The sequence below is a fragment of the Lepidochelys kempii genome, chromosome 2 (assembly GCF_965140285.1).
Source record: "Lepidochelys kempii isolate rLepKem1 chromosome 2, rLepKem1.hap1, whole genome shotgun sequence".
Lineage (NCBI taxonomy): Eukaryota > Metazoa > Chordata > Testudines > Cheloniidae > Lepidochelys > Lepidochelys kempii.
The window spans coordinates 228,413,489-228,429,559 of NC_136381.1; the positions used below are offsets into that span (position 1 = coordinate 228,413,489).

The 16,071-nt window shown below is 44.2% G+C and overlaps 1 protein-coding gene across 5 annotated transcripts in view; it reads right to left on the minus strand.

Moving 5' to 3' along the window:
* RUNDC3B (RUN domain containing 3B) overlaps positions 1 to 16,071 on the minus strand; it is a 147,258-nt gene that overhangs the window by 44,203 nt on the left and 86,984 nt on the right. For all 5 annotated transcript variants that reach the window (XR_012157565.1, XR_012157564.2, XR_012157566.2 and 2 more), the window contains exon 8: positions 3,515 to 3,672. Coding sequence is in view for 2 of the 5 variants with exons in the window: in XM_073334081.2 (XP_073190182.1) it covers positions 3,515 to 3,672 (158 nt within the window). In the remaining 3 variants the exon portion in view is untranslated. The remainder of the gene's footprint in view (positions 1 to 3,514; positions 3,673 to 16,071) is intronic.

Genomic DNA, 16,071 nt, shown 5'->3' on the forward strand with positions numbered 1-16,071 from the left:
TCATCTAGGACTTCATGTATTTTTATGCTTTTCTTATTTTGATTAAAATGTGTTCTACCAAAAAAAATTAAAAGGGTCAAATTATACCCTTCACTTGTATATACAGAGCAGTGGACCTGGAGGACACAATTAGGAATGCCACCCATACTGCACCATTACCTTCAATCTCATGGAAGACCACAGCAGAGGATCAGGATCCATCCATAAAAAGAAGTGAAACAAAAATCTGTATACTGCAGACAGATAATTACAAATCATGCACACAGAGGGAAGTGAGGAATAGGATTTTTACAATGTTATTTTAATTATTATAGTGCTAGGAATCTGTATTTCTAACTACTCACTGTCCACAGATTCTTCTACAAACAGGAATTAACACTTTAAAACATGTGCTATTCTTTCTGGCCTGGACCCTCAAGATGTTCTTGATAGGTGGTAAAATCAAATGGGGAGGTGGAGAGTTAGTCACTGGAAGAGATTTTTAGTTCCCCCTTCTAGGAAGAGAAGGTTTCGGCTTTTTTACAATAGGCATTATTTATCTTTCTTCAAGAAACTCTTGACTCTGCAAATATCACCTTTATCAACTGGTCTCTAACCTTCCTTTTTGGTAAGACTGAAAAAGCAAGACAGACAACTCTGGCAATACACTGAATGATAAAGCTTAAGCATTCGTACACATTTATTTAGATCCATCAGCATCTTTTGAAACATTTGACCGCAAGGTATTGCCAATGCTTCTGCAGACTATAGCTGGGATATATGGAGTCCATAAGTCCACTGTGTAGTGCACTGTTCTTAAAATAAGCAACCTTCACCTCTCACAGCACTACATCTTTATCTTTTACAGCTGATCCTTTTGTATCCTCCATGGACAATTTCAGATTTAGCACACACTTCCAAAATACCTTTTAAAAATATTCTTGAACAAAGGCAAGGAAATGGAAAGTCAAATGTTTCAAATTGGAGCACACAACTGTCTAAAAGACCAAGATCAAAGGCAACCTAAAAAGTATTTAGCCTTATTTTCAGCTGTAATAACATGGTAATAAGCTAAAGCAGTGAAATTCACTACTTCAGCAAAACCATTAGAGTAGAACAGTTTCATTAAAAGGAAAACAGACTATTTTAATAATATAGTAGCACTTTTCATTAATATAGCAAAGGGCCTTAAATCAGAGATCTGAAGGTGCTTTACAAACTTTAATAGGTTCTTCCTCAACACCTATATGAATTAGGGAAGTATTACCATCCCAAGCTTGTTTATGGCAATTAGGAAAAGAAACTGCAGCACACATTTCACTACTTTAATATGCTAATAGTGAGTATGGGGGGAGATGAGGAAGGACATAAAACTAAAATACCTGTCTGTACTTGGAGTTCTATAAACACAGGTTCGACCATTTCAAAATGTTAATAGCAACTGGCCAAATTAATGCTTTAATGTAGGCAAACTAAGGTAACAAGGCTGCCTAGGTGCCCTACCAACTCAGTTTCTGTTTAAGTATGAAGCAAAGATCAAGGATGGGCAAATATGGAGGAAATATGTTTAAAGAATGCCAGTTGCTGCTAGTTTTCACCCTCAGGTTCCTCCTCCAAGTCATTTCTTCTGCCCTTCCTCTAACTCTCTGGGCTGAGTAACTAAAATTGTTAGTCTCTAAGGTGCCACAAGTACTCCTTTTATTTTTGGGAGAGTAGATCTGACAGATTTGCTGCATTCACAACATTAATTTGTGTACAATTGTACGTGGATCTTTAAGTAGCTGCCTTACATTTATGAAAGGAGACTTAGCTCAGAGCCCCAACAATGGCATCTCAAATGGCCATATAAGGCAGGATTTTTTTTTGTCTTAAAAAGCACCACATCATCGTACTCCAGAATCTAAACTAGCTAATACTCCTGAGCACCCATAACTCCAGTGGAAATCAGCTGGAATAACAGATGATGTTTAGTACCTTCAAATATCAAACTAGACCAAAGTTAGCATCCTCAAAATCAGGAGCCACTTTTGAAAGTTTTCCTCTAGGAGATGAAAGACCAGTTATTAGCCACAACTTCTAAACTGTGGGTCAGTACTAGAATTTTACTACAGGCACTTCTCACAAAGCTTGCAGCCAGACTTTCTCTAGTCTGGATCAGAGAAAATGAAGTGGGGGGGAGAAACCCTCTAGGAACCTTTAAATCATCACAAATGAAATACAAATTATTCTGTGAAACTCAGCGGGGATACACAAGTTACAAACATCAGCAGTTCCCTGATCTAATAGAAGGTAGAAGAAACATTTTTTTTTAATTAACTATACACCTTTAAATGCATACAGAGTGAGATTCAGGGCTGCACCTCTAAGAGGCACAGCCCAGGAGAAGCCTAAGGTGCCTTTAAGCCATGCTTGAAATCTCCCAGATTCTAGGCTACTCCAGGGGCCAGAGTGGACACTCTGACTGAGCTGGGGACACTGCCCAGAATCTCTATAGTGCTATGTGCTGTTGCCCTGCCCATCACCCAGCTATATCCCAGCATACCCCTACATCAGAGCTCACAAAATGTCTTCAGAAGAGATCTTGAGGCTGTTGTCCTTATTTCCTTTCCCTGGGGGAATTATCCCATCGCTGGAGGCAGGTTACCAGACCCAGAGAAGGATGGTTCAGTGTTTAGGACCCTAGACTGGAATTTGGAGACCCAGGTTCAGTTTTTGCTCCACAAGAGACTTCCCATGTGACCTTAGTAAGTCATTTACTCTCTGTGTCTCATTTCCACATCTCTAAAATGGGGATGATAGTACTTCTGTACTTCACAGGGATGATGTGAGGATAAATACATTAAAAACGGTGAGGCTTTCAGATGCTATAGTAATGGGAGCCACATAAGTACTTAAGATAGATGAATTAAAGCCCCTTTATGTTACTCCAGCCCTTTTACCAGACATAAAAGTATGGGTGAGAAGCCCAGGGTGTGTCAAATAATGAAGCCCTCAGCTCTAGCAGAATTGCTTCTAGTGTTTCAGCCCACCATACAAACAGAATAGAATAGTAAAGCAGGAGTCTCTGAAGGTGTATTTGTGAAGTAGAAATACCGTTTTTCCCCAATAAATGAAAATCTTACTACAGCCAAAATAATGTTTTGCCTCCCACAAAATGTTTTGCATTACAGAACTTAAACATACTAGTGATAAAATGCAGTATAGCAATTTTAATTAAAAAAATGCATGATTAAATAGGAATAACTATTTTCAATTAAGCTGTCTTAGATCTTTAAGTAGTTGCTTTTTTAAATTTTTTGCAATTTTAGTATTCTATATACTATTGCAGGGCAGCTGTCTTTGAATATAAAATTTGTCAGCTGATGAAAAATTGTTCTACATTTATAAAAAGGAGAACTACTTCAATTTCTTCAAGATTAAGTCTTACTTGTTTTCATGGGACCAGAAATTCATATAAATCGTACAGGAAAATACAGGAATCCAGAGAGATTATGTTACTACTCTAGCCAAGTTTCTCCATCACAGTCTAACTTACAGCTGGTCCTGCAGCTCTACAATTATGTACTCCAGCTGTTCCTTCTCCATTTTATGGGCTAGATCCATATCTTCAATCCTCTGTAGCAGTAGTTTGTTTTGTGAGACAGATTCAGCCAGCTGGGTTTCTCTGAGGCGTACTAGCTCTTCAAGATAACCCTGAAAATGCAGAAACAAACAAAAACCTTTAGTGAATAAGAAATGGTTACTCACTGTATGCAGTAACTGTGGTTCTTTGACATGAGTCCCCCTATGGGTGCTCCACTCCAGGTGCGCTGGCATCCCCTACACCTTTGATCGGAGATTTCACATAGCAGTGTCCATTAAGCCCATGCATGCGTATTACTCAATTTTGTGCTCCGTGCTGTTATATAGCACCGCACGGGTGAACCAACCTCAGTTCCTTCTGTACTGCAAAGCTCCACAGCAGAGAACTCCAAAGCAGAGGGGAAGGAAGGTAGTTAATGAATCATCCAAAGGAAGACAAATCTCAAAGAACCAGTTACTGCACAGAGTGAGTAACCTGCACAGAGTGAGTAACCATTTCTTTTTCTTCAAGTAGCGTCCCTATGGGTACTCAAGTCTAGATGACTAACGAGAGGTTTCCTCTGAGGAGGAGGGGGCTTCAACATCATTGAGTCCAATATCAAAGAAAATATAGCTAAGCCAAACACAGCATCGGAAGCAGAGTCCTGAGCAGTGTCCCTCTAATTTTTCCCACCCATGTGCGGAATGAATTTAGTTATGTGCACCACTATGGAGGTGATGTGTGACACACAACAAATTCATGTGGTGGGGTTGAGGAGGGGGCTGGGCCATGGTTGGGGTTCGGAGTGTGGGAGGGGGCTCAGGACTGGGGCAGAAGGTTGGGTGCAGGGGGTGAGCACTCTGGCTGCGGGTGCAGGCTCTGAGAGGGGACCAGGGTACAGGAGAGTACTCCGGGGCTACAGCGGGGGGAGAGAACTCCCCCCAGCTCTCTCTCCCTGCAGTAGAACCTGGGCTGTGTAGGGAGGCGCCTCTCCCCGCCCCAGAGCTCTGGGGCTGGGGCTGCAGGATAGGCGCTCCTCCCCCAGCCCCAGCAGGTCTGGGCCAGGGGAGGGCTGCCCTGGGCCATTCTGGTAGCGTGGGCCTGGTTGGGGCTGGGCCAGTCCACCCCAGCAGGTCCGGACCGCAGCAGAGATGGAGCCAAGGGAGGGATGCCCCAGCCACGGCAGGTTGGGTGCTGGGGGAGGGACGCCCCTCCCCCATCTGCAGGAGGTCCCCAGTTTGGTTTCCTGAGCGCCTGCACAGTACTAAATAGGCAGCTGCGCAGCTTAGGTCATGAGTTATTGCATAATTCTCAGCAAACATTTATAGAGGTCTAAGTCATGGCTCTACATATTTCAATGATGGGAACATTATTGTGAAAGGCTGTAGAGGCTTAGAATGAGTGTGTGTGTTTGAGGGTGCTTGAATATTACGCAGTCAGCCAGTTGGAAAGTCTTTGTTTAGAGACCAGACCCTTTTGATCTGTCTGCAATCAAGACAAATAATTTGGGAGTCTTTCTGAAAGGTTTAGACCTATCAAGATAGAAGGCCAGGGCTCTCCTAACATCAAATGTATAACTGCACCTCTTCTTTGCTTAGGTGAGGTTTAGGGTGGAGGACCAGAAGATGAATGGATTGGTTAATATGGAACTCAGAAGATATTTTTTGTAAAAGCTTGGGATGTGATCATACTGTTGACCTTGTCCTTGAAAAATACTGTGAAAGGTGGGTATGCCATAAAGGCCTTTACTTCCCCAACTTGTCAAGTGAATATAATGCCTATCTGAAAAAAATGGCGGAGAGAGCAGGAAGCCATCAGTTCAAATGGTGATCTTGGAAGGCATTTAAGAACCAGACTGAGGTCCCAAACTAGAGGAGGACTAGTGGAAAGAGATTTTTGTGCCCCCTGAGGAACCTCATTGTTGTTGGGTAGACAATTACGGAATAACCATCTACTGGAGAATAGAAAGCCATGATGGTTGGTAGGTGGATTCTAATGGAGCTAAGCAAGAACTCCAAGTTTTTAGTTCTAAGGTGCAGTTCAGTATATCTGGCACAGATACGGTTGTTGGTGGAATGTGTTTGAGGTCACACCAGCAGGCAAATCTTGTCCATTTTTGTAAGTAAGAGTAGTGCGTAGATCATTTTCTGCTGTGTAATAGCACTCTTTTTACTTCCTCTGAGCAGGTTGTTTCTAATCCCGTTAACCACTGAGCAACCACGCTTTGAGACAAATAAATCTGAGATTGGAGTGAAGGATCTTCCCACCTTCCTATGAGAGCAGAGGCCTGGAGAGTGATCAATGAGTAAATGGCCATCTGTATCAAGCAAGGGAACTATGTTTGTCTGGGCCCAGTCAGAACTGTTAGAATAACTCTGGCCTTTTTCATTTGAGTAGAACTTTGGATATTAGAGGAGTTTGGGGTGGGGGTGGGGAACACAATAGAGCCGACAATCAAAGGTGAAAGGCAACCCCCAAGGATCAGTGATCACCTCTGAAGCAGAACTAGGTGTTTTTCTTGTTTATTGCCATGGTGAACAGATCTATTTGAGAGGTGCATCACTGCTGGAATATGTGGTGCAGTATGATGGGATCTATTTCCCACTCATGGTCTTGAAAGAAGTGCCTGCTAAGGTTTCTCTGCGGTCCCATTCTGAACTCCTGGAAGGTAAGCTGCTGTGATGATGACCTGATTGCATATGCACCAATTCCAAAGCTTGACAGCCTCTGTGCCAAGGGAGCAGAATCTTGCCCTGCCCTAGCAGTTGATATAGCACATGCATGACATGTTGTCCCTCATGTGTCCCTTTATGTGTTTGCCCTGATTAGTGGTAGAAACTGGAGACAGGCATATGTGACTGCCCTGAGTTCCAGGAGGCTGATGTGCAGAGTGGTTTCTTGAGGTGTCCACCTGGCCTGGGCCATGTGAATGTCCACATGTGCTTCCCAACCCAGCAGGGATGCATCCGTTGTGATAATTGGGGAAGGGCGGGCGATAGTGACTCCTGCACACATGTGAAGGTTTTTCCACCAACTAAGATTCCTTGACACAGGTGGGTGGGGAAAGTAATGTAGTTAGACTTTGTTGGGTAAATAAACAGTCATGAGCCACCTTTGAAGGCACTGCATTCCGAGTCTTGCATGGTCTATAATGAAAGTACCAGCTGACATGCGTCCCAACAGCTGAAGACAGTTCTTGGCCAGGGTTTGAGGGATAATCTGGATTGTGCTGACTGTGTTGGATAGGGCCATGAATCTGTGCATTGAGAGGTGGGCTCTTGCTGCTACTGAATTGAGATAAACTCCTATTAATTCTAATTGTTTAGAATTAATCCAAGTAGGATTTTTGAAAGTTCAATTGTAGACCCAATTTGAGGAAGAGGTCTATGGCCTCACAAGTCGCCTGTGAAGTTACATCCAGGGAGCCACCTTTCAGAAGCCAATTTTCTAGTTAAGGAAACGCTAAAATTCCTTTTCTGTGGAGGTGTGCCACTACTACTGACATGACCTTCAAAAAGACCTTTAAGGCAGATGATAGGCTGAAAGGGAGCACCCTGTATTGAAAATGGTCCAGACTGACAGTAAAACATAGAAATCATTTGTGAGATGGGTGGATCGCTATATGAAAATGTGTATCCTGAAGGTTGAGGGCTGAGAACCAATCCGCTAGGTCCAGTGATAGAATTATTGCTGCAAGTGTCACTATTTTTAATTTGTGCGCCTTCACAAAGGTCTTTAACAGCCTTAAATCTAGGATGGGTCTTCAACCATTTTTTTTTGAACTAGGAAATACTTGGAGTAAAACCCCTTCCCTCTGTGCTGCATGGGAACGGGTTATATAGCTCCCAAAAGTATATGAGAGTGTCTATTTCTTGTCATGGCAGGTTCTCGTGAGAGGAGTGGTTGAAGATGGATGGGGAAGAAGGCTGACAGGTGGAAGACAAGTAAAGTGGATGGAATGCCCTGTAGAGATGATCTCCAAAACTTACTTGTCCATACCTGCTGGAAGTGGTAAAGGCGGTCATTGAAGGGAGGAAAGCAGATGAATTGATGCAGCTGGTAAGAATGGGAATGGTAACTCAGGACCTTGACCAACCTCCCAAAATTTGTGCTTGTAGATGGAAGGCTGTGAGTTCAAAGGTTGAGAAGCAAGTGGTTTTCTTGACTGGAATCTGTCTCTTATGTTGAGGTTTGTATGATCTCTGGGAGCTCAAGAATTGGGCGGGATGGGATCTTTGCACCATCTGGGACTTATTAAACTCTCTCTTGTTGGCAGGTGTATAGATCCCGAGAGAATACAAAAGTATCCTGGAGTCCTTTAACAGGCGCAGAGATTCATTCATGCTGTCAGTGAACAGTTAAATACAATCAAAGGGTAGGTCTTCAATCATAATTTGGACCTCCTTTGGAAATCCTGAGAGCTGGAGCCAGGAGGTCCATCTCATAACTACTTCTGTAGTGATCGAACAGGTGGCAGTATCAGCAGTGTCAAGGGAGGCCTACAAATACATTCTGGTGAGCAGATGGCCTTCCACAATAATTTCAGCAGGTAGGTGCTGAATAAAAGAGTTCAACTTGGTATAATTTGTAAGACTGTATTGCGCCATTAATGCCTGGTAGTTGGCAATTCTGAATTGTAAAGTAGCTCATGAACACAATTTTCTAACAAACTGGTCAAGGCACTTATGATCCTTGTCATAGGGCGTAGATTTAGCGTGGTGCTGCCTTCTGCATTGACCACCAAAAAGTTAGAAGAGGGACGAGAAGTAAAAATTCTGAGACCTTTTAGACAGAACATAATATTTCTTATCTGCTCTTTTGCATGTAGGTGGAATTGTGGCCAGGGTGTGCCAGGTAACCTTTGCAGGGTCCAGTAAGGCCTTATTAACAGGCAAGGCAATGCAGGCAGATGTATGGAGGATGTCAAGCAACTTACAGTGTTGTTCTTTAACCTCCTTAAGAGGTATCTGCAAAAAGTCCACAGTTCTCTTGACCAGTGCCTGACACTGTTTAAAATCAGGGATGGAGGAGGTGGCATAATTATTTCATCTGGGGATGAAGAAATAATGTTGGCCAATGGAGAGACGTCTTCATCAGTGCTAGCTTTCTGTTTATCAAAGGTTTCTTCCTGCAGTTCTGGTCTCCTAGAGAGGGAGGGTGATGATGGCTGTCTATCTCTGTCACAAGTCATTAGGTCTAACAGTGCCCTCAGTACCAAAGAAACCAGCAGCCTCATAGGTACTAGGTCAGAGAGCAATGGGTGCCAAAGTGGCTGGAGTTACTGGAGACTTCTTCAAGGTTGAATCCCTTCCTGGAGAACTTGGGAGATGGTCTTTAGGAATCTTATGGGAGCAATCTTGAGTCTTCCTCTTAGATGCCCTGGAGGAGTGGAGCTCAGAGACAGTGGAGGCAGAAGACTTACTCGGAGACCAGTGAAGTGAGTGTGGGGTGGGGACCTCTGGCCTGGGTCAGAGGCGAGAAGCAGCAATAAGAAGTCGAAGTGTGATCTCCCTGGTTTTCTGGCTCTAGATTTTAATGCCAGATAGAAGTTGCACTTTTGGGAATTATGAGATTCCCCGAGACAATTGATGCACCAGTAGTGTCTGTCACTCACCAGGATTGCCTCCCAGCAATGGTAACTGGGAGAACTGGGTATATTATATCCTCCCAGTAAAGTAAAGCTCCCAGGAGAGAGAAACTATCCATATATTTTAAAAAAAAAATTCAACTACTACAGCTGAACTAAACTACGGATTACTATTAAGAACAACTATAATAAACCAACTACTAAAAGAGTTAAGGGGACACAGTTGAGGTAAACCTCCATGCAGACAACTGCAAAGGCTCAGTCTCAGGCTGAGGTGGTTGAGAAGGAATTGGGGGCAGTTTGTCCACACAGTGCTATATAATAATGGCACAGAGCATGAGACTGAGTAACATGCATGTATGGGTCCTATGGATATTGCTATGATAAATCTCCAATCAAAGGTACAGGGGGTGCAAACATACCTAAAGTGGAGCACTCGTAGGGACACTACTCAAAGAAGAACAAAAGTTACAAATTAATATGTTCATATTTTGCTGCATAGGACAGAGTTTTCTTGTTTATTTTTTACTTTATTAAATTACAGTGAGCGGACATGAACGTAACTTAATTGGAGCATAGTGGTCCCTGACACAATATAAGAGCATCTTATGAGTTATTATGGCTTGTTTGAACAATCGATCCATGTTCCATGAAGTGGAAGCAGCAAATGGAGGAAGAGATAAATTAGATAAATGATCAAGAAACTGTGACTGATGGATGAATGCTGAAAAAGAAAAACAAAAAAACCACCCTCACCAGAAATTGATTACAACTCTATTACTTAAGTAACAGTTGCCAGAGACACTGAAGGTATATAAAAGAATCAGAGTCAAGCTACACAGTAAGTCGATGGGATCAGACATAAAATATTTGCAATTCAACTTCTACAAAAAAAGTTGAAATGAAAGAAAAGCTTCATAGTACTAAATTAAGCATGGAACCAGCAATACAGAAGGTAATATTTATCACTTGTAATGAACACTCAATATACAAATAAAAGGTATAGGGCAGGAAAACACAAGAAGAGAAGGTTACTCACCCTGTGAAGTAACTGAAGTTCTTTGAGATCTGTGTCCCTATGAGTGCTCTACTGTAGGTGCAGTAGCGCCCCCTGTGCCTGGAATCAGAGATCTTCATCAGCAATGCGCATCAGACCACACATGCGCACCTTCCCCCTCTCACGCCATAAGCAGGACATATATCTAGCACTGTGCAGTCCAAGCGCCCCCACAGTTTGTTCTCTGCCGCAGAGCTCATGTGGCAGCTCCGAACCAGAGAGGAGGCTGGGTAGTGGAGCACCCATAGGGGGACACATCTCGAAGAACCTCAGTTACTGCACAGGGTGAGCAAACTTCTCTTCGACTGATGTCCGGTATGGGTGCTCCACTATAGATGACCCGAAAGCGGTGCCCCCTAATTGGAAGGCTGGTGCTTCGGAGGAGCATTTACTGAAGATAATAGAACAGTAAGTCCCAGGAGAGTGTCTGCTGTGGCATCACGAGAAATGGCGTAGTGATTGAGACACTGCATCCCATATTCTTCATAGTGATGTTAAGATATGATTATGCAATAATTATGAGGCATTTTGTACAAGACAGGGCATTAAGGAGTCATTGGAAAAGTTATGATTTGCTGGATATGATTATCCTATCTGTATGCATCCATCATTTTTGTATCTGACATTATGAATATTGACTATGTATCTATTTCACATGTAGTCGCACCTGGGTGACGCCCACTAGGCAAAATGCTTCTAGTCTAAATAGCTGGTTGTGAAGGACCCATTCAGGGTAATGGGCCATTAGGGAAACAACAGGCATAGGAGAAGCTTATTCCCCACCTGGTGAGCCTTCCTGTGGATGTTTCGGCCAGCCTGTAAGCAATGGCTGCTATGAGTCTGCAGGGGCAACATGACTCTGGACTCCATTTTGGGGGCCTGTGTTTTTCCACAGGCTGGTCTGGGAACGGAGTTTGGAACAAAGGATTTCCACCATATGCTAAAGCTATGTGAGGCAGGGAGTGACATTACTGGTTGTTTTTCACCCCCCACCCAAGAAAACTTCTGGAAACACTAAGTTACAAAGACTGAACTGGGGGAAGTGCTGAACTCAGGCTAAAGGGATTTCTAGCCTGTGTATTGAAACCTGGGGATCCCAAGTTGCAAAGCAACTGCAGCTTGTATCTTAAGAATCTGCAAACCTGCTTGTATCATCAGTCAGGGGGACAAACTGCTAATTCATATCCAATCTATCTAGTATATTAAGCTTAGCTCGCATTTTTGTTTATTTGCTAGGTAACCTGCTTCATCTGTTTGCTATCCCTTATAATCACTTAAAATCTATCTTTTGTAGTTAATAAACTTGTTTCTGCTTTATCTAAACCAGTGAGTTTGAATGAAGTGCTTGGAAAGTTTAGCTTAAGGGCAAAAGCTGTTGCATTTCCTCTCCACATTGAGGGGGAGGCAAACTAGACAAATTCATACTGATCAGGGTTTTGACCAGGGCAGGATGGTACAGCTCTGGGGTGCTAGGCTGGGAAGCTGGCAGTTATTTTGGCTGTAGCCTCTCTATTGTTGGTTTATGCAGTGGCTGGTCAGCCTGCATGTAACTGCAGCTGGGTGTGTCCCTGCCTGAGTGAATGCTGGTGGAAGTGTAGAACCGGGAGTGGGTCTGCAGCTTGTCACTGCAGCACAGTGTGAGAGGCAGATCAGGCTGGTGAGTCAGAGGGCTCAGTGGTACCCTAGTTCCAGGTGGCACCACAGGGGAAATCCATGACAGTGATGGGCCAGTGTCTGCCATTTTGCAAAGGTCATCGGTGAGGACATTATTGAGAAAACATTGGAGGTGGAAAGCGAGCGGGTGGAATGTGCTCTAATTGCAGTAGGAGGTTGCCAATTGTGTAGTTAAGACAGATGTATACACTGCGAGATTCAGTTGGACCTGTGTTGTTTAGAGATGGCTGAGACTTTGGATCTTTTTGCTGTTGAAAGGAACAAAATGTGGTGATTTTCTAAAATGTTTAGTTCTGTCCACATAGACTAATGCTCGCCTGATGTCCAAGGTGTGCAGTGCTGCCTCCAGTTGGTTGCTGTGAGGATTCAGAAAGAAGCAAGGAAGGTGGGTAGGTTGATTAAAATGGAAAGATGATGGAATCATAGGCAAAAATTTGGGAAGTGGATGGAACGTAAAACTTTGTCTTTATAAAAAAGTGTGTATGGGGGATATGCCATAAGGACCCCAATTTCACTGACCCATCAGGCAGAGGTGATAGTGACAAGAAAGGCCATTTTCATTGATAAGTGAACGTAGGAACACGTTGCCATCGGTTCAAACAGCGGTCTAGCAAGAAAGCATAGGATGAGGCCAGGTCGGATCTCATGCGTGAAGATAAAGATTATGGAAACCCTTCCAGAAACGTTTTGTGAGTAGGTGTGTGAAGATGGCAGTGAAAAGTGGTGATGGTTGCCAAATGCACGTGAACAGAGCTGGTGGAGAACCCTGATTGTTTAAGGTGTAAAATATAGTCCAGGCTAAGAGACAGTGGAGCACTTATTGCATCAACCTCATGGGAGGCGCACCAGCATTGGACCCTAGTCCATTTGTGAAGGTTAGCACGTCTAGTCGTGTTGTGCCTACTATTCAAGCGTATCAGTTTAACTGTCTGAGCAGGTTATTTCCGAATCCCAGAACCACAGAGGAACCAGGTTTTGAGGTGGAGAATCTGTGGATTGGGATGGAGGATACAACCCCATCCTATGAAATGAGTAGTGGAATTAGATGGAGAGACATTGGTCGGCATACCATCATGCGGAGGTGGTAAGTATACCAGATCTGTCCTGGCCATGTTCGAACTATAAGGATGATATGGGTTCAGTCCCTCTGAACCTTGCGGAGTACTCAAAACAGAAGGGAGAAGGGAGGGAAGGCACTAGTGCATCCCATGTGATGAGGAATGCGTCTCCCTAAAATCAGTCTCCCAGTCCCACTCTCGAGCAGAATTGAGGGCATCAGGCATCTTGTGGTGTGGCAAAAATATCTATGTTGGGGAATCCCCAGTGGTTTAATATAAGCTAAAGGATTCACATATCCAGTTCCCACTCGTGATCGTTGGAGAATCTCCTGCTCAATGAGTCTGCAGTGGTGTTCTGGTGTCCAGAGAAGTATGCAGCTGAGATGGTGATGTCATGTTGGATACACCAGCTCCATAATTTCAGTGCCTCTGAGCAGGTGATATGGTCAGTCATAGCTCTGATGGTGCGATGTGCAATCAGTGGGAGGAAATGTCGGCAGGTATTGCAAACCGTCCATAGCTGTAGGAGGTTGACATGTAAGGTGGATTCAATTAAAGACCATCTGCCCTATACTGTCGGAGTGTGAATCAGTGCTCCCCAACTAATTAAGGAGGCATCGGTTGTTAGAATCATGGTCAGCACCAGCTGAAAGAAAGGAACCCCCAACACAGATGTTCTTGGGCTGTGTCCACCAGAATAATGAGTCCTTGACCATCCTCAGAATGGATAACAGCTTGTGGAGGCTGAGACTGTGAGGGACATATACTGTACAGAGCCACACCTGAAGACATTGCATGTGTAACCATGAGTGCTTTACCATGAACGTGGTGACTGCCATGTGTCCTAGTAGCTGGAGACAAGTTCTGGCAGAGATCTGGGGACAGGCTTGTACCTTGAATACAAGATCCACTGTAGATGAGAATCTGGGAGGTAGAAAGAAAGCTCTGGCTTGTATGGCATCTAGTTGTGCACCGATGAACTCCAGGTGTTGTATCAGTATTAAAGTAGACTTCTCCAAGTTCACACGGAGGCCTAGATTCATGAAGGGGTCCATCGGGATCTGTATGGTGCAAAGGGTTTTGGCTTTGGATGGGGGCTTGAGGAGACAGTTGTCTAAGTATGGAAAGATTATGATGCCCTGTTTCCTTAGGTAGGCACTGACTACTGCAAGGACTTTGGAAAATACATAAGGGGCCACTGACAATCCAAGAGACAGTACCTTATACTGACAATGGTCGGTATCTCCGGTTTTATTGCGATATGGCAGGGTTTTATTGCGATATGGAAATACGCATCTTGGCAGTCAAGGACCAAGAACCAATGCCCCTGTTCCAGTGCTAGGATAATGGTAGAGAGGGTAACCATCTTGAAGCATTACAGTTTGACCAATTTGTATAGGTTTCTAAGGTCCAGCATCAGCCACCAGACACCGGATTTCTTCTGAATCAGAAAATAATAGGAATAGTAACCCTTTCCTCTATGCTGGGAAGGAACTGGTTCTATGGCTCCCAGCTGCAGAAGATGATGATATTTCTTCTTGTAGAATGGGTTCATGAGAGGGGTCCCTGAAGGACAGGAAAGGAGTGTGGCAGAGCAGGATAGATAGGAAAGGGATAGAGTATCCTTCCCTGATGATCTCTAGAACCCACTTGTCCAAGGTAATTAGTCTCCATGACGGAAAGAATGGAGCTAATTGGTCGCCAAACTGGTGGGATGTCTAAGATGGTTGGTATGACTGGAACAGGGGGAGGCTTCTTGGGGCCTTGACCACACCTTCAAAATTCTTGCTTGGCTGGAGTTTCATGAGAGGTAGCTCCTTGAATAGTGGCCTACGTTTTGTACGGGGCTTTTGTCGGCACTGAGAGTCACAGTGCCACAGAGGAGTGTACTGCGGTGGTCAGCAGTGGGAGTCTCTTTGGTGCTGGTGTGTAAATGCAGAGGAAGCAGACGCTAACTCAGGAGTCTTTAAGGGAGTGTAGGGAATCATCCATACGTTCCACAAATAGTTTGGGACCTTCACAGGGTAAGTCTTCAACTGTGGTTTGTACCTCCTTAGAAAAGCCTGAGAGGTGCAGCCAAGACACATGCCTCATGAATACAGCAGTTGCAATGGAGCAGGCAGCTATATCCGCAGAGTCTAATGAGGCTTGTTGGGTTATATGGGCCAGGAGGTGTCCCTCAGATATAAGTGCCTGGAATTGTTCTTTCTACGTCTCAGGAAGGTTATGGCAGAATTCCTCTATTTTGGAGTAGTTGAGGTAGTTGTACTTGAGCATAAGAGCCTCCTAATTAGATATTCAAAATTGGAATGTGGCAGACGAATAAGTCTTGTGTCCGCATAAAGCTAAGCATTTCTAGTCTCTATCCCGATGGGAAGATCAAGATTCATATGGTCATCCTCTCTCTTGCACTGCATTAACTACTATAGAATTTGGGGTGGGATGAGAGAAAAGAAATTCCACATTTTTGTCTGCCCGTTTGCAGGTCGGAAGGATGGACACTGCGGTCCGCCAGAGCACTTTCGTGGGATTGAGAAAAGCCTCGTTGATAGGGCAATATTGGAGGAAGAAGATGGGTGCAGGATATCGAGCAATTTATGCGGATGATTTTCACTTCCTCCAAAGAAATCTGGAGGGAGTCAGCAATCCCATGCAATAATTCTTGAAAGTGCCTGCAGTCATCAGCAGCAGGAGATAGGAGCATGACGACGCTATTAGGGGAAGACGAAGAAGAGAAATTTAGTATTGGTGGAGCTTCCTCCTCCTGTTCTTCCGCCTCACCCAGTACCGGGGGAGGTTCGGTCTCTGGTGGGTGAGAGACCGATGGAGAAGGGAAAGGTGTAGGTCTCCGGCTTTGCTCCATGGAAGGCTTCCCGAACTGTGCCATGTACATGGCCCACATGGGTACCCATGTGGAGGGAGTGGAACATGTGGTTGCATCCACAGTGGTCCATACCAGGATTGTGGTCTAGATATGGACTGCGAATAATGAGGTTGTGTAGATGAAGTCATTAGAAAGCCTGTCTCGAATAAGAGAGCACAATGGAGCACTCTTCCTCATCACTGGGGAAGAGGTGCCATCCTCGGTGGGGAGGGGGAGGAATGTTATGAGTCCAGAGAGAAGGGTGGAAGTGGAGGGAAGTTGTGTGTGAGC